The sequence below is a fragment of the Fusarium sambucinum genome, chromosome I, assembly GCF_050947815.1.
Source record: "Fusarium sambucinum isolate potato_lamoka chromosome I, whole genome shotgun sequence".
In the NCBI taxonomy this organism is placed as follows: Eukaryota; Fungi; Ascomycota; class Sordariomycetes; order Hypocreales; family Nectriaceae; genus Fusarium; species Fusarium sambucinum.
In genome coordinates this window covers 5,716,706-5,737,586 of record NC_139294.1, presented here as the reverse complement: position 1 = coordinate 5,737,586, position 20,881 = coordinate 5,716,706, and the positions used below count along the sequence as shown (strand labels likewise).

General features: G+C 47.1%; 7 protein-coding genes across 7 annotated transcripts; 4 read left to right on the top strand and 3 right to left on the bottom strand.

Moving 5' to 3' along the window:
- Positions 1-361: 361 nt before the first annotated feature.
- Positions 362-1,030, top strand: FSST1_004543 (uncharacterized protein; the record flags this gene model as incomplete). Its single annotated transcript, XM_083230729.1, has 1 exon — positions 362-1,030. One exon carries the CDS (start codon positions 362-364, stop codon positions 1,028-1,030), a length of 669 nt encoding a protein of 222 aa, XP_083087973.1.
- A 2,837-nt stretch (positions 1,031-3,867) lies between these two features.
- FSST1_004542 (dicarboxylic amino acid permease) lies at positions 3,868-5,693 on the top strand (the record flags this gene model as incomplete). The annotated part of the gene is made up of 3 exons (XM_083230728.1): positions 3,868-4,256; positions 4,308-4,601; positions 4,655-5,693. 3 exons carry the CDS (start codon positions 3,868-3,870, stop codon positions 5,691-5,693), a joined length of 1,722 nt encoding a protein of 573 aa, XP_083087972.1.
- A 649-nt stretch (positions 5,694-6,342) lies between these two features.
- Positions 6,343-7,249, bottom strand: FSST1_004541 (uncharacterized protein; the record flags this gene model as incomplete). Its single annotated transcript, XM_083230727.1, has 8 exons — positions 6,343-6,419; positions 6,486-6,515; positions 6,568-6,597; positions 6,650-6,757; positions 6,808-6,840; positions 6,891-7,004; positions 7,055-7,084; positions 7,135-7,249. The coding sequence occupies 8 exons, from the start codon at positions 7,247-7,249 to the stop codon at positions 6,343-6,345; spliced, it is 537 nt and encodes a 178-aa protein (XP_083087971.1).
- Positions 7,250-9,127: 1,878 nt separating this feature from the next.
- On the top strand, positions 9,128-10,241 carry FSST1_004540 (oxidase ustYa family protein; the record flags this gene model as incomplete). Its single annotated transcript, XM_083230725.1, has 6 exons — positions 9,128-9,380; positions 9,435-9,566; positions 9,614-9,744; positions 9,795-9,894; positions 9,947-10,113; positions 10,170-10,241. The coding sequence occupies 6 exons, from the start codon at positions 9,128-9,130 to the stop codon at positions 10,239-10,241; spliced, it is 855 nt and encodes a 284-aa protein (XP_083087970.1).
- Positions 10,242-10,943: 702 nt separating this feature from the next.
- FSST1_004539 (NMT1/THI5 like-domain-containing protein) lies at positions 10,944-12,081 on the bottom strand (the record flags this gene model as incomplete). Its single annotated transcript, XM_083230724.1, has 3 exons — positions 10,944-11,843; positions 11,893-11,995; positions 12,047-12,081. The coding sequence occupies 3 exons, from the start codon at positions 12,079-12,081 to the stop codon at positions 10,944-10,946; spliced, it is 1,038 nt and encodes a 345-aa protein (XP_083087969.1).
- Positions 12,082-17,312: 5,231 nt separating this feature from the next.
- Positions 17,313-18,324, top strand: FSST1_004538 (tyrosine phosphatase family-domain-containing protein; the record flags this gene model as incomplete). Its single annotated transcript, XM_083230723.1, has 3 exons — positions 17,313-17,562; positions 17,614-17,776; positions 17,826-18,324. 3 exons carry the CDS (start codon positions 17,313-17,315, stop codon positions 18,322-18,324), a joined length of 912 nt encoding a protein of 303 aa, XP_083087968.1.
- Positions 18,325-19,609: 1,285 nt separating this feature from the next.
- Positions 19,610-20,175, bottom strand: FSST1_004537 (uncharacterized protein; the record flags this gene model as incomplete). The annotated part of the gene is made up of 2 exons (XM_083230722.1): positions 19,610-19,971; positions 20,106-20,175. The coding sequence occupies 2 exons, from the start codon at positions 20,173-20,175 to the stop codon at positions 19,610-19,612; spliced, it is 432 nt and encodes a 143-aa protein (XP_083087967.1).
- Between the last annotated feature and the right edge of the window lie 706 nt (positions 20,176-20,881).

Sequence of the window (20,881 nt, the reverse complement as noted above, 5' to 3'; positions counted from 1 at the left end):
TACTGATCGTTTTCCGATGTGCTTACTGACCCTTTATAGCATCTCGACCTTTGAGTCCTACCTTTTGTGACTCAAAGCTGCAGGCCAAGGGGAAAAGTCACTATTAGAATTTGGAAGTCGAAGATCATCAAATAGTATCTCAACACCGCCTATATCGTAAAGCAGACGTCTCGGTGCTAGGCTCGGTTCAGGCCCCGGTCGAAATTCAAGGGACAACAGACCACTGAACGAGAAGTTTGAGGATGAATGGGCAACAGTGCAGTCAATCGTGCGACGACGAGAAGCGAAAGGAGCCACTACAGTAATAAACGACATCACAAAGCTGTCTAACGAGGCATTTATCATTGCAGGCCATAGCGGTATGCAACTAGTCAATGCTCTACGAACAAAGCGCCTAAAGCAACAATTAGTTATTACTTTAGGTCGCCAACAGCAGCTAACCTACTTCTTTCTCAAAGAAGAGCTTGAGCTGCCTGCCCCTGATGGCGATCTCAACACAGAGAAACAACGACACGCCCTGTCAGCCTCAGAAGAAGATGCGTGGAAACGGATTTCCCACACGCTCAAGATGGGAAATACGACTGCAAAGATATTTAATCACTATGTTGGCAAAGCTGAGATTAATGACCTTACCTGGGGGCACGTTGTTGTTGCCCTCATCCTATTCGGAAAAGCCACAGTGAGATGCTCGGCATTTGGCAAAAAGGCCCAAATCAAGTTCCCGCGGGCCAGGATTACAACGATGGCCCCAAACAACGATGGACAAACGTTGACAAACACCACGCTCAAAAAGCGTGGTAGACAATCAAGTAAAGCACCATCACGAGAGTCTGCTAATGAAGATGGCATCGACGACGAAGACTTGTTGGATGAAGAATTGTCTGACAAGGCAATGGAGGACATCGGAGAGTCCGACTCGCCTCATCTCAAGTCACCAGCCCCAAGCCAGGAGAACAATGCAAGCAGCTACTGCCAACTGGTGCATTCGGATGTGGATTTTGACAGTTGGGTATTTGCAGTGTTGGTGTAGTAGGAGTGTTGATACGTTCTTCCTACTGGCGTTCATATTGGCCTTCTAACAGTTCTTTGTGTTAGAACCGGATGTGAATTTTGATTGACGTTCGGTTCTAATATCAAGAGCCCTTGGGAGATTGATATTAATGCTAGTGGGGAGAACGCATCAACATTCCTACTACACCAACACTGGAGATACCCAACTGTCAGAATTCGCAAATGTCAACGTCGCCAAGGAGAACCCATTTGACAGTGCCACTGACACCGGTCGCTTAGGAAAACGACGGGGATGAAAGGTTGTGGAATCATGTCTGTAGGGTCGGTGAACCGAGGAAGTTTTGGTGATCATGATAGGGAGAGAAAGCCAGATATAGGATTCATGCCCAATTAAATGAAGAAATACACTTTATGCGATTATCCGGATATCATCTGTTAATTTAATCAGACTTAAGACATGGTCGAATACTCATTGTGAATCACATTCAGCGGCCTTCAATGGCTTCTTTCGTCATGACTGAGAGAGCAGCATAATACGTTGGCGCAATAGGCACAACAGGACGGGAGAGTCTGCAATTCCACTCCAACGGTGTCGGTAGATCCGGCATACAAAAGATGATGTTCGGTTTGTGAAAGATACTCGGACTCTTCTTTTAGTACCGACAATTAACGTCACACTGGGCTTGTGCTTTCGTCTCCGTAAGGGTTTCTTTAGGATGATTTAGAAGGGACTTGTTCCTAGTCTCAAGGGACATAGATGCCTTATGATGGGTCTAGTTCATTCGTTATCCTAAGCTTAGGGCTGCTAGTCTTGATGATAACCTTAAACAAGTCATGATGCTAGGCTGAATTAATCAGCTCATGAGATGCACAAGGATAAGATTATGCTGTACAATGAACGGGTGTGATGCCGAGGCCCGAGAAATGGGTTCCAGATCGACAGTGCAGTGATAGTCAGCTCTCGAGGCGTCTTTCGTCAATGTTATTTGTCTCAGTGTCGTCCGAGAATGAATTTTCATGACACAGAACTGAGTAATAGAATGTTGGTTCAAATAGGCAGCTAGTCATGCTGGTGCAGTAATCCAAAGCCAAGCAAACTAACTATACAGTCGTCATGGTATACATCTAGACTTTCCTCACTTTCCTAAATGACCCGTTGCATCCGTGCCTCTTTGGCCTTGTCTCTGATGCCAAGCAAACGCAAAGACCAGCATTTATTAGAGTCTGGAACCAAAGTGCGGAGAGGACCCAGTTTGGGACTCCTCCCCCGGAGGCGAAAAGCTGGGGTTGAAGGAGTTGGAGAATTCACCTTAGCTAATAATAAGGTAACAGATTCAGAATTAAGCATCTAGTTAAAGTTGGCTTGCAGTCGGATTGGGGTTTTATAACGTAACGGTATACCGTTAGTTTTGGGGTTACGGGTAACTAACACGCGTACTATTAGACGGATCGTAAAAGGGCTAGATAATTGGAATAAAGTCACTGACTAAAACGAGATAGATATGCGGTGCGGAGAAGATAATCCCTGCCATTGGTATGTGCGTGAGAGAGAGATAAAGATCATGTGGATGTTGTATGTGCCCACCAAAAGTACCTCTTCTACTCAATCAGAGTCCTCACAATCCCTGAATGTAAGAATGTCAGTTTATTGGGCCCTTTTCCCCGCAGACATGCCGTAGATAAACATTGGACAGGGATTTGTTTGGAGGAATGATATCTCAGAGTTCCATGGAAGTCCAGTAGCACACGACAAGACACTTTTCACCTTCCTGAAAAGGAGTGGCTGAGGTTTCTAGATAGCGGTGGATACAAGAATACCAAACTTTTCTACCGTTACTACAGTACATGTAACGTCAGATCCTGGACACCAACGAGGTGTTCTTCGGGCTCTTTGGGCCGTTCATGACCGGGGTAAACCGCCTCAAGGCACAGTGAAGCTTATCTCTGATTTTTTTCTGCCTTTCTCACTAAGAAGTAGTCTAGAAAGATTTGTACTTTTATTCTCTCATTCAACCTCGGGCGTTTTATAGCACTAGGGTGATCCTTTCCACTTGGAGTTTGGCTCTGTATCACCATAGAGATGAGACATGCTACGTAAACTGATAGAGAGAAAAGCCTTCAATTCTGCCCTGCGCCCGGTTATTTGAACAGGTACACTGCATCTAATAATTGTAGTCGAGCCGAGTCGAGTCCAATGCAATGCATCCAAGCGGCAAGGCATACCTTGTCTCCCTCACCACATGCAGCAGCTGGAAAATACAAGATAGCTACTTTGCTACTCTAGCTGACAAGACCCTAGGTTCGGTTCTTCTGTTGGTGATATTCAAGCTTAAACTGTTTACCCACTCCCCCTACTCAACCAACCTTTTACGTGATTGATCTTCATTCGGACGCCCGCCTAGTGTAGGGTTCCATCAGAGGTGAGAAGGACGAGCATGGGCTTTCCAATTTGAGCCTGGTCTTGTACGTAGTATCATTTGTCTCTTGATGAGAGAGATTGTCTTGGCATTTTGACAGTTTGGACAAGTCCCCTCTCGGTAGATTGGGAGAAAACAAGCAGGTACTCAGTCCAATGCCTGCTGGTATTTAACTACCCTCCTCCCCTCCATTTCTTCTCTCTCTTGTCTGTCTTCGTTTGTGTGCAACGTTGATTCAGTGCGGGCCTTGTACTGTTCTTCTTGTCTTGTCTTGTCCCTGCCCAGACCCTTCGTCAATCTAGCCAAGGCTCTTGGCTTCTGCATCGACAAAAGGCTTGGTATCTCCAACAGTTTACTTGGCATCTTGGCTTCAATTATTTCTCCATAAATATTTCCTCCCCAGAACAACCCTCGTAAGACGAGCGCGGGCGTTGGAAAAATGTCGTCCCACGACGTCGAAAAGAAAGACCTGGGCTACGATGTCGCATCGCCCCCAACTAAAGATGTCGGCCTCGGCGAAGATCAGCACATTCGAGGTCTCGAGACGAGCGCTGAGACTTCGCTCCACAGAGGCCTCAAGGCGCGACACATCACTATGATTGCCATTGGTGGTGCTATCGGAACTGGTCTCATTATCGGTACTGGCAAAGCTCTCGCTCAAGCTGGTCCTGGTTCAGTCTTTATCTGTTATACTCTTGTTGGTTTTGTCGTCTTCCTTGTCATGGCCGCTCTTGGTGAGATGGCCGCTTGGTTGCCCATGTCTGCTGGTTTCACTGGTTACGCTTCTCGATTCTGTGATCCTTCTCTCGGTTTTGCCCTCGGCTGGACGTGAGTATTTCAACATCCAATGCGATTTTGACTATAACTGACATTTACCAGATACTGGTTTAAATACATCATCGTCACGCCTAACCAACTTACCGCTGCCGCCCTCGTCATTCAATATTGGGTCGATCGAGATACAGTCAATCCGGGTGTCTTTATTGCCATATTCCTCGTCGTCATCTGCGTTATCAACTACTTTGGTATCAAATTCTTTGGTGAACTCGAATTCTGGCTTTCCTCCTTCAAGGTCATCACCATCATCGGTATAATCCTGTTCTCTCTCGTCCTGGCTCTCGGCGGTGGCCCTGACCATGACCGAAAGGGTTTCCGATACTGGAGCAACCCTGGGTATGTAAACCAATTCCCTACGCGACAATTGACTTTTGCTAACGATTCTTCAGTGCCTTCAAGCCTTATATCATGGAAGGCGACGCTGGAAAATTCCTCGGCTTCTGGTCCTGCATGGTCAACGCCACCTTTGCCTACCTCGGAACCGAACTCGTTGGTGTCACAGTCGCTGAGGCTCAGAACCCTCGCAAGACCATCCCCCGCGCCATCAAGCTTACCTTTTACCGAATCCTCTTCTTTTACTGTCTCTCCGTCCTCCTCGTCGGCATGATCGTCCCCTACAACTCTCCCGAGCTTGCCTTTGCCACCACTGCCAAGGCTGGTGCTTCTGCTTCACCCTTTGTCGTTGCTGGTACACTCGCTGGTGTCCGAGTCCTCCCTGACATCATCAACGCCTGTATCTGCGTCTTTGTCTTCTCTGCTTCCAACTCGGACTTGTACATTGCCAGCCGAACCCTCTACGGTCTTGCCTCTGATGGTTCAGCTCCCGCCATCTTCAAGAAGACCAACAAAGACGGTGTTCCCATCTATGCCCTTGGCATGTCTGCTTCTTTCTGTCTGCTCGCCTTCATGAACGTCTCAGACGACTCCACAAAGGTCTTTGGCTACTTTGTCAACCTGACCACCATCTTCGGTCTCCTGTCTTGGATCTCCATTCTTACCACTCACATCTTCTGGTGCCGCGCCAAGAAGGCCCAGGGTCTCGCCAACGAAGCTCTTCCTTACGTCGCCCCCTTCGGCATGTGGGGATCAGTTGTTGCTCTTGCCATGTGCATCCTCATTGCCTTGACCAAGAACTACGACGTCTTTGTCCGCGACAAGGACACAGGCAAGATCATGGGCGGCGAGAAGTACAAGACCTTCATCACAGGTTACCTGGGTATTCCCATCTACCTGATCCTCATCTTTGGCCACAAGTTCATCACCAAGTCCCGCGGTATCAAGCCCCATGAGGTCGACTTCTACACCGGCAAGGATGTTATTGACCGTGAGGAGGAGGAGTTCCTTGCTGCCCAGGCTGCTAGGCGTGAGGCCGAGGGTCCCAACCGTGGAGGATGGTTCTACAAGACTTTTGTTTCATGGCTGTTCTAAGCGCATGTATATATGGCCTTATGTTTGTTAAGTCAGCATATCTGCTGTCGGATTATGAGTATATGTAGTCAAGATTATCATAAATCAAGCACATCTTCATGTTATCGGCCATTTCGTATAATGAACCTGTGAGAGTAAGTCCGCTGAGGCAGTAGCAAGCTTACTGTTGTCCAGCTACAATAGCAATCTCGAAGTATTTCATATGCAAGTGATGGCTTATCACTCAAAGTCATCAATCCCACATGGCTTGTTATATGGGCAGAAACTCATGTCCTGTTTCAGTATTGTGTATGCTGCAGCTGAGATCACTTAACAACACAATTGCTGACAGTAGAAATGCCACCAAGAAACAAAAAACCGTTCTACTTGACTCTACATATTCATGGCCAAACCCATTACCAACAAAAGTCTTTTAAGGAGCATAAATCTACTAATATTATTAAGGAGAGTCTAAGAATATGTTTAAACTCGCCCACAGTCCCCTACTCGGGATAGATAAGTACTCCATTCAATCAATCTTGTCCAACCATTAAACATGTCTCTCGTTGAGAATCGTAAGTCGTTCATAATGAACATAGTTGTGCGTCGTGCCAATGCAATTTTGCTTCGCTCCTGAAAGTGCTCCTTAAATCCATACCAAACTCTCAGCTTAGAAAAAGGACTTGACCCAGTCGCTAGCTCTCTTGTACGTGCCGTAGCTTCCGTAACTCTTGTAGTTGTAAGAGCCTACCGAATTGTTAGTTGATAGCTCATCAGACACTGTATTGGTGAGTATGTAGGAGTGTCACGAACCGTAGTTGGTGTATTTCGTGGGGTACGATCCTGGGAGATAGTCAGTACTGTGGATACTTGCAGTGGTCTCAATGATACATACCGTAGTCAGAGTACTTGGTAGGGTATGTTCCTAATCGATGGTCAACGTTCTAGAGCTTTGCCATGGGATCAGTGGAACCAACCGTAGCTAGCGTACTTGCCAGCAGGCTCAGGCTCGGCCTCGCGCTTCTCTACATCTTCATCACGCTTGTAGTGTCCGTAGTTGGAGTACTTCTTGTAGTTGTAGCTTCCTGAGTGAAAAGTCAACATCTGAAGCGTCAGGATAAAGAGCTCCACAAACCATAGTTGGAGTACTTCTTAGGAGCGTAGCTTCCTTTGAGGTTGTTAGCGTCATGAATAGAATGAACAGTGGGTATAACGTACCATAGTGAGAGTAGCCGGGCTCGGGCTCGGGCTCGGGTGCAGCCTCGCGCTTCTCTACCTCTTCATCCCGCTTGTAGTGCCCATAGTTGGAGTACTTCTTGTAGTTGTAGCTGCCTATGCAAGAGTTAGCATATGGAACTCGGAGGTAGATGATCAGCACATACCATAGTTGGAGTACTTCTTGGGATAAGATCCTGTCATGTTATCAGTAACATGTTCCAGAGTATCTCACATCACTACTCACCGTAGTCCTTGTACGTCTGACCTGGTTCCGGGGCAGCTTCAGGAACAGGAACTGGAGCCGGAGCAGCGATGGCACCAATAGCAAGGGCGAGGAGAGGAAGAACGGAGAACTTCATGTTGATGTCTGGGGAAGAGACAAGAAGACTGTGAACTGGGCGCGGGAGTGTCAAGTTGGTAAGGCTGAATGGATGGTGAGAGAAGGTTGGTAGAAAAAGATCATATGGCTCGGGACGGGAACTCCAGCTTTATGGACGAGGGATCAACGCCGTACTAATGCACACGGTCATCCTCATGATCCTATTGATGAACCTTGCTTCCCATGCACAGGCAGACCCAAAGCCATGTCCCATATGGCAAGCCCCTCTTCTCAAGCTCATCGCTCCCAACGGATTTGATGATGGCGTCGGCTTCTGCGGCATGTGCTGTGAGCGTCCTCGGTCTGAGGAAGCCTGTGTAGCTCGCCTTACCGCTAACACCTCTCAAGTCTAATGTAGAGACTCCAACCTCGTATCAAGCCCATCGTCAGCCAAGTCGTCTTGATACGGCCGAAGGTGAGAGCAAGTGGAGGGGATCACCATCGTGCAAAGCTCACCATTGGCCCATGCCAAGGCTGACAAGCCATCACGTTCGTTTGAATAACGATCGCGAAGTCGCTAAGAAACTCTTTTTCTCTTGTATCATCGACCACGTCGACTAGCTCCGGCTTTGGAGATACCGAACCAGGCTCTCCAGTGATGAGGTCGTGCCGTGTAAGCCTCGCAGAGCTCTAGAACGTCTCTTGCCAGTTTGCGTGTAAAGGTTGCCGAGCTGAAGGACAGCATATTTCCTCATTGGGACCAGCCACGATCTTAGAGCGGTGGTGATCAATCACGTTAGTTGAAGCTAATGCACGTTGGACTCTTGACTCGAAGACGTAAATAGCACGTTAGACTTTGTGTGCTGGTGCCAAACGTGCATAAGTTCGACAGTGAGTCTTGCGGCTGGCAGTCATGATGTATTCGACGGATGGGAATAAGCTAGATCAACAAACTAAAGCCTTAGTATATGACATGGCCAAGATACTATTGAGTATACTACCTAGCAACGGATATACGGCTCTCGTATTCCGGAATACAATCATTATTTGACTAGCTGAGGTCATCAATTAATTAATCGATCAGATCACCGATGCGGGGGATGGGTTGAGTCAACACCAGCCAGCCTCATTTCCTTCCAACATTCCATTCCCACGTTACTCCAAAACTCAAACTCCATACCCGTTTCTGAAAAAGTCACACCATAATGAAGCCCTGTGGCTTCCAATTGAACAAATCTGTTGGTCAGAGCCCTGCGCTTGAAGATACAGGTCTCACAGTTACAAGAACCCAATCGCCATAGCCTTGATGGTCACAACTTACACACAACTGTAACTGACAGGGATGCAGGGTTTTATTTTTCCTGCATTAGTACAATTCAAGTTTATCTAGTGCGCAGAGAGGCAGAAGAGAGGCACGATCCAGCCCTGGTCGAAAGCAGCCTCTCAGCCTTCTTTTCTCAACGCCACAAAGTGGTATCGCGATGTACACTATGTCGACATGAGTAAGATCGCCTCTTTTCGACTTTGGATGATTGGTGCCCGCCTCGTCTATCGTGTCTGTTGGGTCAAGATTGACGAGCAGCTGTAAGAGCTACGAAAAGCCTCTTGACTAGACTCTTGATGATATGGCGGGATTGCCTCATCAGGTATATTGAGAGTTTCTAGGTATGCCCCGGCTGGATCGGCAGTGGGAATTGGGTTAGCACTATGAATGTCAGCCGCTCACATTGATGCCTTGTGAATAGGCTCGACAGTTCCCGTTCTAAATTTATACGAGAATTTATGTGCTGGTCTTGTTTAAGTCATTGTACTAATAAAATTCCCAACTGTTCATTGCTTGTCTTTCTTCTTCTTCAATTTTCTTACACTCGAGTCTGAAGTTTCTCGTCTGTTCAGCCTTCATCAATCATCCACAACCATGGCTCCCAAACGAGAACAAGAATCTGCGCTCTTGAACCCTCAAATCGAATGTCATGAGGATACAGATGAAGACGCAGAGTCCTTTCACTATGTCCCTCCTCCTCGAAGGCGTCGTTGTACAGCATGCAGATGTTTCGGATGGACTTTGACATTCCTCACAGTCGTCCTCATCTCAGCACTCACCGGCGCCTGGATTTCAATGGCATATCTCGAGATCGATCGAACATGTGCCATGCATACAGCAAAGTGGTGTAAGTCTTGATTATGCAATGTTCCAAACCATCTATCTGACAATTGCTCTTTAGCGCCTGTTCTTAAAGACATTGCGGTAAAGTACCGAGAACAACATTTCGATGGCAACTTTTTGCAAGAGAACAAGTTCCGCAAGAATGGCTCCGCCGAAGTCGACAAGGCATGGGAATCATTGGGCGTCGACTGTATGTGTTCCCTTCAAGTCGCTGTGACACTGCCTAACAACCTGTAGATCGGCCTGGTGTTATCTCTTATAAAGATGGCATTGCCAGTGGTCTCACTGATGCTCACGTTCAAGTCAGCCCCGAACATGGTGGCGGCTTCATTGTCAATGTTGAGGGCATGCATCACCTCCATTGCCTGGTATGTACTGACAACCTCATCATATTAAACACTCATTCTAACTTGAGTAGAACCTTGTACGCAAGAGTCTTTACTTCAATTACGATCACTACAAACACATAGGCGGACACGCCTTTAAGAATGACGGCGAAGTCTTCCGTCTGCACGTCAGTAAGTCACAACGTCTTTCTCACCAATTATGTCTCTGTACTCACTACCGTAGCACATTGTCTCGATACCATCCGCCAGGTTCTCATGTGCAACGTTGACACTGGTGTTCTTGGACAAGTTTGGTATGACAAGAAGGACCCGAATGCATTCCCAGACTTCAATACCAAGCACACTTGCAAGAACTACGACGACATCAGGAAATGGGCAAAGTCACTTCAGGTAAGCTCCATCCATTCCTCAAACTTGACAGGCAGACATTGACTTGGAGATAATAGGCTCCCCCTCCCGAGAAACTTCCGGAAAACTTCCTCGCCAGTCCACACGATGTTCTTGAGTTCACTCCATGATGAGATGCATGCCAGTATCAAATCCATTTATGATAGGACTTTCTTTATAATCGTCGTGTCTTGCGTTATCATGTATAGTACGAGTGTTATGCGCCTATATATGTCTAGAGCCTTCGGCTGATACCAGTACTCAATTTCATTGTTAAGCTTGCACGTCTTTCTAGATTGTCAGCAAGTCACCCGCTACAATATATTTCATCATACTGATATATCACTACTCTTTGTGCCTCCAGACCTTCTACCTTAGCTCTATGGCATCCAACTGCTTAATTCCCTTCTCCCTTAGCTCAAGTCTCATCTCAATCTTAGCCGCTAGCACAGCGTTATACTTCATCACAATCTGCATGCGGATGGTAATTTCTTTAAACATGGAATTCTGCCTCCTCAGCCGTACGACAAGAAAAAGGGACATTTGGTATGCATTTCCCGGCAAGAAAACCGCCTTGGCATCTGCCGTGCCGTTCGGCCGGAAACGGTTTTCGTTGACATGGTGGTCAGCCCGCATTCCAGTCAAAGGCGAATGTCAGTCACAATCCGACTAAAGATGAAGAGAAATTTCTGCTTGTTTTATTGCTACTTTCTGGTGCAATTGTGTTATAATTTCAAGTAAACGATTGTCCTTGTAGTTTCCTCCGAGATCGTAATGACTGTGGCAGAGCTCTAGACTCTTACTCGTATACCTTCAATGCCCTATACACATACTTATGCTTTGGCCTGGGGAGCCTCAGCCTCAAGACGGTGGAAGCCACCAGAGGCAGCAACATCCTTCTGTAACTGGGCAATACGCTTCTGGTCTCCAGTAGGGTCACTGGACTCTCCAGACAGAGTCCACTCGAGGTAGGAGTTGGTGTAGTTGGGCTCAAAGCTGTCATCAAGCACGCCCAGACGCTTTCCATACTTGGTAACCTTGTCCCAGTCACGACGAACGTTCTTGAGATCCTTGCTGAAGTAGGCAAAGCTACGTTCAAAGATCTTGCGGTTCAGCTCCGTGCCCATGACGGGCTTAAAGTCGACGTACTCGGCCCATGCCTTGTCAGGCTCGGCGAGGACAAAGTCGGTTGCCTTTTTGACGGCGCGAAGGAACGAGCGTACTTTTTCGGGATTTTCAGACAGGAAGGTCTCGTTTCCAATGTAGAGGATTGTGCAGAAGCAGCAGCAACCAAGCTCGGCAAGTTCATCGATGCGCAGCATCTGAACATCGTCCTTGGAGCGGCCCTGGGCAGCGAGCCACTCCTCAAGCTCAACCATCTGGACATTCTCCAGACCAATACCGGCGTCGATCTCGCCCTTGATGATAGCCTTGGAGACGTTCATACCACATCGTACAGCAGTGTAGTCCTCGGGGGTCATGCCATAGTGCGAGGTGAGCTCGTCAATCTGGATCTTGCCAAACTCGCCGACGTAGCCGATGCGCTTGCCCTTGAGGGTGCGGAAGTCGGTGGTGATTCCCGAGTCCTTGAGGTAGACAACACCAGTGAAGGGCTCGTCGAGAAGACTGCCGATGGACTGGACAGGGAAGTTTCGAGCCTTGGCAGCCAGAGTGTGAATCATGGCCTTGAAACCAAGGTCGACCTTGCCAGTTCCAATAATCTCAGTGACATCCTGCCAAGTCAGCATCTCTGTTTTTATCCATTGCCTTGTAAGAACTTACACTAGGATCATTGGGCTCAAGAAGAGCAACCTTGATTCCCTCTTCCTTGAAGTATCCCTTGGCTTGGGCCAAGTACAGCGGGGCGTGGTAGGGCGTAGCGTGCCTGGTAGTTGTTAACTCCAAGTTCTTATGCTAAATGGCATGTCAGTGGTACCAGTTGGTGAGGAAAGTGATCTTGTCAGTCGACATTTTGAAAGATCAAGTGGTATACTGCTATGGTTAGTTCCCCAGTCACCCGGAATCAAGGGGGAGGGGATGTCAAGAAGCATGTCCTTTCGCTGGTATTATCCAGATCAAGTTCGCCGGTATTTCTCAGATCAACTACCCTGCTCTGGCCGTCCTCAAGCTTTAGTCAAGTTATGACAGCTGAGGTTGAGGCACAGAGCATAGAGGCAGTTGAACACCCGGATGCGTTCTTTTTAAACGTTACCTTGATACGTGGTAATAATTGCGAGAGCCATGGCTCCTTATCCATGTGTTGTCACATCGTACCGAAAGGTGTAGACTTGGTGAGTTAAACAAAGGTTTCCGAGGTGAAGGGCAGATAATTCTGAGCAATTGAGTTGTGTTGTTGAGGAGCAAAAGTGAAGGAGGATGGATGGGTTTGATATAGGAATGCCCAGGGAAGCCCCTCAGCGGGGTTGTCTCGATTACTGTTCTTGCTTAACGTCATCATACCGTGGACCTGTATGGTCTTATTGGCCATCGGCTACACATGGTGAGGGAATATGTTGAATGTGATGAAAAGAGCTCAAAAATGCTGCAAGGTTCGGCTTAACTGGCCGAGTCGTCGGGGTTTGTTGCAGTAGTGCCAACTTCCTGCAGCTAATTCACATGATACTGATGATCTGACAACAATTTCAGTGCAAATATTGAGTCAAGGAAACTAAAGACAAACACAATTAGCTCGTCATCATCAGTTAAAGTGCTTGTAATGTGCGTGGTTGAAGCAACACGAACATGAAGCTCCTGTTTAGGGTAAGTGAGTCAGTATCAAGGTTTATTCATTCATCTCCTGATTCTTCAATTGATCATGCTATCGCAGCAAATCAATATCAACTTTAATAGGAAGCTAGCTATAACTGTAGGTCAAGAGGTAATAAGAGTGTAGAGGAACTTGCCAGATGATCTGATGATAGTGATGCGGCATACCCAGACGAACAACATGATGCTCATTAAACCCGTCGGTAAACCCGGTCTATAGCAACAAAACTGCCGAGTCTAATAATGCACACAGCTCAAAAGATATTCTGTTAATTAGACAATTGGAATGAGGTCCACACAGTATTTGCAGCTAAAATGTCTCGTGTTGGATTGGAGCTTTGTGCAGTCATCTATTCCTTAAACTTTATCAAAACTTTCACAACTTTCTGCCCTCAGTTGGCCGCCCGCGGTTATCCCGAACTAATTAAACTGCCGTTGACAAGGCTGAAGAGCGAAATGTCTCATCAAATCTACCCTGAAAGTTAACCGACAAGCTTTGAAGCATACAAACACCCTTTGATTGGCCCGGGGAACCAATTCCGAGCTGAACAGCTGGGGAGAGCTCTTCCCCTGAGATGAGGGAGATTCTCGGTGTCTTGAATAGGAAGCCCTAGGGATACCAGGATCGCGGATGCTTCCAGGCGTTGCATGTTCGGTGTCGAAAAAGCGTAGGTATTCGCGTGGGGGGTCAATAATATTAGTTTTTGCTCGTGTGCTCTAATGAAGCCGTCAAATCCGAGACAATTCTGATGTCGGTAGCTCCCCAAAATAGGTGACCGAGAGAAAGAAGAGTCTTTGTCGGCTCGGTGTGAGAGCTGAGACTGTTTTGAGTTCCTGCAGCTCCACGCTTTTTTACCCTACGCACGTTCTCTTTGACATATGCGTGTGAACCAAGTGTGTCAAAATATTGGAATATTTTCAGCCCCCCCGGTGCTTGGGCCCGGCGAGGCACGGAGAGGTTAAGCATTGCTTGTGTCAGTTTTTGATGTGGTGGACACGCGAGCTCTTTCCCACTTGCCGGTCTATGTACGGATCTCAAGATACGAAACAATTTAAACTCCACGGACCGTCAGTTAAGGTTACGACAAAGAAATTAAGCATTAATGAAATATTGAAGATGCCTGTACATAGATGACATGTCGTAAACGTAACGGACAAGTATCACAAGTTTCCAGATATAGTAACATGGCAAATAGACGATGAAACCAAATTGACGATCAATATACAGATACAGAGTACAATGTACGTGTTTAATGAGGCTAAATGTCAAGGCTGGAGGTTGGGAGGCTGAGACAAATCAGTCTCGTCAGCAACAGCCAAAGACGATGACGTCGATCAACCATTCCAAGACTGGTCAAGGTGCCTGCCAACAAATCGCACGACAGGAGGATCCCGTGATGATCACCACTACTAGGACTAGGACGATGAAGTGTACGGGTACGTGTTACCCACAGAAGCAGAAGCAGAGGACAATCACATCACACATCGGAGCAGCATCTTTGCTAAACGCCGACCAAGATCTTTGAACAAAGGCCGGGTGGTAGCCGAGACAGCCGTAATTACGGCCGGTCGGTGAATCGGTCGAGTCCGTCCGTCTAGCTTCCGCCACTTGCAGCCATATCAGATCCAGTTAGTTGTATACTATGGTGGTAGTCTAGGTGAAGAAGTCTTTTTTGATAGACAAGAAAGACGCCTTTCAATTCATCGCTACGTATGTGCAAGAATGGGAATAACAACTTTGCACACACACTCGGCCTCTGCCGCATAATCATGCCAGGGCAATGATGCGGAATGGATCGTCCATCACTTTTCAGGGACTTGTACGTCGGGACCCCGATTGCACCGAATGCGCCAAGAAAAGATGATGATCACTGTGGCGGGCAATGGTTCAGGTCTGGTCAATAATCAAGGGCTAGAGAATACTTGTGGTGATGCGGATTGACAAAATAATACAGACACCATCATTATTGGAGGATCAAGTTCACATACCCATCTATGCTATGCATCATTGGTTACACTCTGTGGGGAAGAGGAAAAAAAGACACAGCTCAGCTTTTTCGCTTTGTTGTCTTTTGGTATTGAGACGTCTGAATAACAGTTTCACCACGTTTCATGAACTGAAGATCTAGATGTGCAGCGCTGGACTCGAAGAAGCATAACAGATCGACAGCAGGGCATACATGGTAGGGCACATCTGTCTCACCCGCGCCTCTGTTTGTGTCACGCTTTCTCTCGCCTCCAGAAAAAACTGACATCACAGCGCTGGGAGAATCTCCATGGCAGAACCATGTTTACAGCCTCCATTTTGCATCATCGTCAATGCTTGAAACCACTTTTCCGAATAATCCTGACATATGGCAAAAGAATACCATTATTGTCTTGACCGCGTAGCTAGGTCACAACTTACCCCTCTATTTAGGTGATGTGTTTGCCATGGTAGGAAGATCATCACCGCACCAACCTACTGTAGTTTAGTTGGGGCATAGCTAACGACTTCTTTCACCTCCAAAGACAGTAAAAGATAAAGGGTCCTGCGGATCAATACGCGTCGTCGTCCACTCGCTAACGAATAGACCACACCACCGAACATATTGAGGCTTGTGAAACAGACCATGGCTGATCTACAAGACGAGTGAGTGTGCCTTAGATGATGGTTGTTATTTAGCATCTCTTTGTTCCGAATATCCGGGGTGTTGCGAGTGAGAGTAATGATGATATGTGTGCCATGAAATAAGGTAGTGATCTATGCTGTCATACCTTGATATTAATTGCTGTTGTCGCTATTGAGAGTGTATGAATAATATGACCAGGGGTTACCTTGCAAGCTCCGTCATAGGTGCTCCAAGGAAAAGGTGAGATTGGATGAGCAGTGGGTTTGTGGCTTGGAAGCAACCATGTGGCTCAAGGCTTCGAGACCCTCGAATGCGCTGTTCTAGGCCTCGACAACTGTAAACAGCCTATTCACGATTCGTTTATTTTATGAGCATGTGAATGTAGAGTACTTTTGCATTGCATCGTGATGAGCAAGCAAGCCCTGGTGCCGGTCGCCCTGTTAACTTGGTATCTTAACTTCCCACGGCGCGGTGCTATAGTGCAACTAGGTTGACTCGTGTTAAAAGAGGGGGGTATTAAGCATTGGAAAGAAAGAAAGCCATGTGCAATGGCATCGCAATACTTGGATAGAGTTTTGGTAACGCGGGGAGATGAATAACTTTACGGACGCGAGTGTTGAAGTTTGATATGCGACAGAGTGTATTCGAGACCCTTGAGTTATGCAATGTAACATGGGACCGAAGTAATAAATTGTGACAACTCAAGATCATCTCTGTACAGTAATCACTCACGAGATGAATGTGATTGTTAATACAATACAGTCAGCTCCATACCTATCGTATCTCCGCCCCGAGCGGATGTCGCTTCAGCTTTAGTGGATTCAGCGGACAGAGGAGAGGCTCCCATCTCCGTCCCCAGTCGCGGGGCACCGCAACTTCTCCCTAAACTCGGACCGGCTTAGGGAGTATGGAGTTCCCCCTGAGAAGCCAATCACAGGTACCACAATGGTGCCAGTTCACACCCCCCATAGACTCGACCCTTTATTCTGTCGCCTCCAACCTGATCAAGTCACTACCACAACACCACCAGTTTTTTTTCTCTCTTCCATTCGGACTACACGCATCCTTGCCTTTTCTCTCTGAGTCTAGCCTCTTCAAACTGGTGACTTCCTCTACCTACCTCTGTTTCTGTTTCTGTTTCTGCACAAGACAAGACAGTAACAGTAATCCTTGGCCTCGGGACTTTTACTCTACTGCATCTCGGTGGACCCTGGTCCTGTCTTGCTTCACGACAGCCTTGCCTTGTCTGTCTGCTTCTCTCTCTCAAAACATCATACTCCTCCATCTTTTTTTATCTGTCGCCCCATTCTTCCTCTCATCACCTTTTCGCTTCCGCTTTCACTTCCTCCTTGTCCCTTCTCCCTGACCGAGCTACCCTCAACTATTGAGACCTGCATCAGGGATTGTCTTCCCCCCCACGCTTCGCTTGCTTGCCTGGAGCTTCTGAGACATACATACTCTCGAGAGTACCTCCCCGGACTTTGATGAAGTTACTTCTTCAACTTTAACCCACAGTCGCCAACATGATTTCCAAAACCTTGTAGCCGACTTGCAGTACGCGAGCTTCTGTATTCAGGTTTGCATCTTCAACCTGCATTCTTCGAATCTTAATCTTCCTCTTCAACGATTAAAAAAAAGTCTATCTCGCTACTTAAGACACAAACTCGCTCCACGATAACCTCACCTCACTTCACCCGCCCACCCACCAATTTACTATTGTCGACCTCTACCTAGTACTAGTACTACTACTACGACCTCTCTCTTCTTCGATAATCTTCTATTTCTACCAAGCACTTCTCGGACTATCGACATCATCGATCCAAAATGATCAATAGTACGGCCTCGAAGCGCAATTCGCGAGCTTTCGTGGACGACCACACCCACACCACAAGGAGCCAACAAATACCCAACAACACACAGTTCCGATCGAGACAAGGATCTCGCAGCGCCCCTAAAGAAGACATGAAGCAGGAAGTCGACGAAGTGCTGACTAGCATGACCCGCTCCCAGAGCATCACCTCCATCGCAATGGAAACCTCTCTATCAACACAAACCAGCGACAGTGACTCACGCTGTATGTCTTGTATTCATCAAATTTATCGATCTGTCACTAACACAAGCACAGCTTCATCCATATCACGAGGCCGAATCCAACCATCAGAGCACGTTAAATCTTTCGACGGCCGACCTTTCAACTTTGGAATTGTGATTCCCGGCGTTTACCGAAGCAGCTTTCCCAAGTCCCACGATTTCGAGTACATCAAGGGCTTGGGATTGAAGACCATTGTGTTAGTAACCTCAATATGATGTGCCATGACTGGTGCTAACCTGTTGCAGCTCACTTGTCAAGAAGGATGAACTCGACCACGACCTCGAGACCTTTATCACCCGCGAGGGCATTCAACAGGTCGTCTTCAACATGAAAGGTACCAAGAAGGAAGCCATTCCACTAGACACCATGAAGGGTATCCTGGACGTTGTTCTCGACAAGTCAAATTACCCCCTTCTTATCCATTGCAATCACGGAAAGCACCGAACTGGCTGTGTCGTCGGCATTGTGCGCAAAATTACCGGCTGGGATATCGCGAGAGTTGTCGCAGAGTACAACACCTACGCCGAGCCCAAGGTTCGAGAATGCGATGTCACATACATTCAAGGCTTTGAAGTCTCAAGTCTGGTCCTCTCCAACACATTGCAGAGAGATCTCTGCTCAAGACGTGTCCGAGTTCAATCACGCACCTTCTTTCGAGCCGTCGTCTTCTCCACCTGTGTAATGCTCGTGTGGTTCATGTCTGGAGTAAGGATGAACAACATCACAAAATCAGGCCCTCTCTGACCAAGCAATCCCCCCGATGCCTACTCACAACACCACAACAAAATTATGACCATGTGTTCATTGGAGAATCTTGCTCAGACATGACTCTAAAAACCCATCTTTGAAACACGACATGTTCAACCAAACAAATTTCCTTATACTGTACCAACACCTCGATCCCAAGATACCGAACGACAACCAAGAAGAAGAGTAACCCAACAACGAGGTACTCAAATGTCCGACGAACTCAAGAAGTTGAATGGAACGAGGGTTTTCCCTTTCACGACTTATTATGCATTTTAACGGCACAACCGCCGTAGAAGGTTTTCGGAGACGAATCAAGGGCTGAGAATGTCTTCCGGACTGGCGTTTTATTCTAAAAGAGGGCAGGGGGAGGCACTCAATGTTAGACTTTGGGGCTGAAGGAATAGCCCCCTCTTAAAGGAAGGAACAAAAAAGATGAAGTGATTGCTTGTGTGGTCGGATATCGGCTAGGGGAAGGAGTAACGGCGTTTGGTGGAATACACAGTTTCTAAACTGTACTAATAGATTCCTACTGATGATACCTGGATAGCAGGGCGTTGGGTTAAGTAGCACAAGCAAAAGATGCCATCAAAACAACACGCCATAGCCATACGTGACTTTGACTTGACCATGCTTGGGGGTGTTGTGCTGTAAGCTGTTGTAAATGTAACTTTGGACGGACAAGTGGATATATGAGTGTTGTTTGAAGACAGATATTACTAAGATACCTATAAAAGGCTATATTTGGGGGCAGTCATACATCAAACCGTGTCTACGCCTCGCAGCTACAGACCGAAATACCACGTCTGCTTATGTCAACACTGCACGGCTTATGGTTTGCGGGCACTCATACCATGCAGTGACTCAGTTGGTAAATGCCAGATAACTCGAATCCGTATGTCGTATAGATGGTAAGCGCATCCCTAATGGATGTTTTGAGGCATTGTTGAGGGCATCGTGAGTGGTATCGCTTCTCTCGTGAGCCTTCCTCCGGTGGTAAAAGTGACCACGTTTGTAAGTGTTGGTTTGATGTTTCTTGGAATTCCCACTGCAAGAGAGGCAGTATTGCCAACTTTGCCTATACACTTCCAAGATTCGCTGATGCCAAGGGTTGTAATTGAATTTTGTTTTGTACAACTAAACTCCAAAATACCGAAACGCACATGTGCATTTGCCTGTCCTGACTACCACCGTTTCTCTTTCGAGTCCCACGTGCTAAAACCATGCTTGCAGCAGCCATATAGTACATCATATCATACATATAAAATCACCTGATGTTGGTTTAGTCCTTTCCGGCCCAGCGGTTCCTGTCAACCCTAGCCTTGGTGTCCTTGTCAAAGTCACCGTTTGCGTAGACCCAACCTCCAGCAACACAGTTAGCCGCGCCGAGACCAATGGCGGTACCTCGCACGACACCACGGACGGAGAAGCGGCCGCGGAAGGGCTGACGACGACGCAGGGCAAGAAGCGCGTAGAGGCCAGACCAGGCAGCCGTTAAGCCAGCGCTACCGGTGGGATAGCCTGAGAGGTTGAGGTAGGATGAGAAGAGTAGCGGAGGGGTGAAGATGAAGAGGGGCAGGGATGGGGGCCGCGCGTGGAGAGCGGTTATGAGGGTTGCCAGAAGAGATGGGGGCAGTGATGCAGCTGCGACGTAGTGTCAGTTGATATTATCTTGCTTTCCTTGTTCGTATTGTGTGTTTTGAGTCATATGGTGAAATATGTGATATTGTTCAAGTTGCAAGGATGAGTTGAAGAGAGAGAGACAGAGCTCAACTTACTTCCCCAGTCACTCAGATAACCAAAAATGGATTTGGAGGCGGCAGGAGCCACAGCATTATTGTCTGCCATGATTGATATTGTACAATTGGGTGAATAGGTAGCTTGACCAGTTGTAGATGTGATGCTCATAAAAAAAAAAGAGCTTCCTATCGCTACTACGGCCAGTAGCTAACCACCACTCAATTTGTGACGTCGTGCATAACCTGATGACTAAGGCGTTTTTTAACCGCGTCTACCTGAGAATTAGAGACCAACCCAACTCGGCAATTCCCGTGTTTGTGATGGCCTCGTCCTCCAACGACATAAACTTTCTACTATCGATAAACATCCGGATCCTTCGACAACGTATGCACTGACGACGACGAGCTTTACAAGGAAGGAAATCCTACAGAATATTTAATCTTCTCAACCCGAGACAGCGGTCAACTGCAAAAAGCCCAATCGTTTCGGGCTAGACTTCTAGCTTCAAGGAAGAAACAGCACTGCCACAGTTGAATCACCCGAAAGGGGTAGGTCGTCTAAGTAAAATCACACATTATTTTTCCATCAGGAAGAAAACATTCGATAATTCTTGGCTTTTTTACATGCGCCTTGCCATTCCCATCTGGGATTGACGGCCTGTTGAAGCCTTGTTCTCATTATTTATCTATGTAAGTATTGTTTACACTAAGAAAGAAAGGAAAAGTAAGATCCATGTTGTAAAGAGAAAAACATGAAATCTTCTAACAATAAAAAGAAGGGAATAGTTAATGATTAAAAATGGGGGTATAACGAA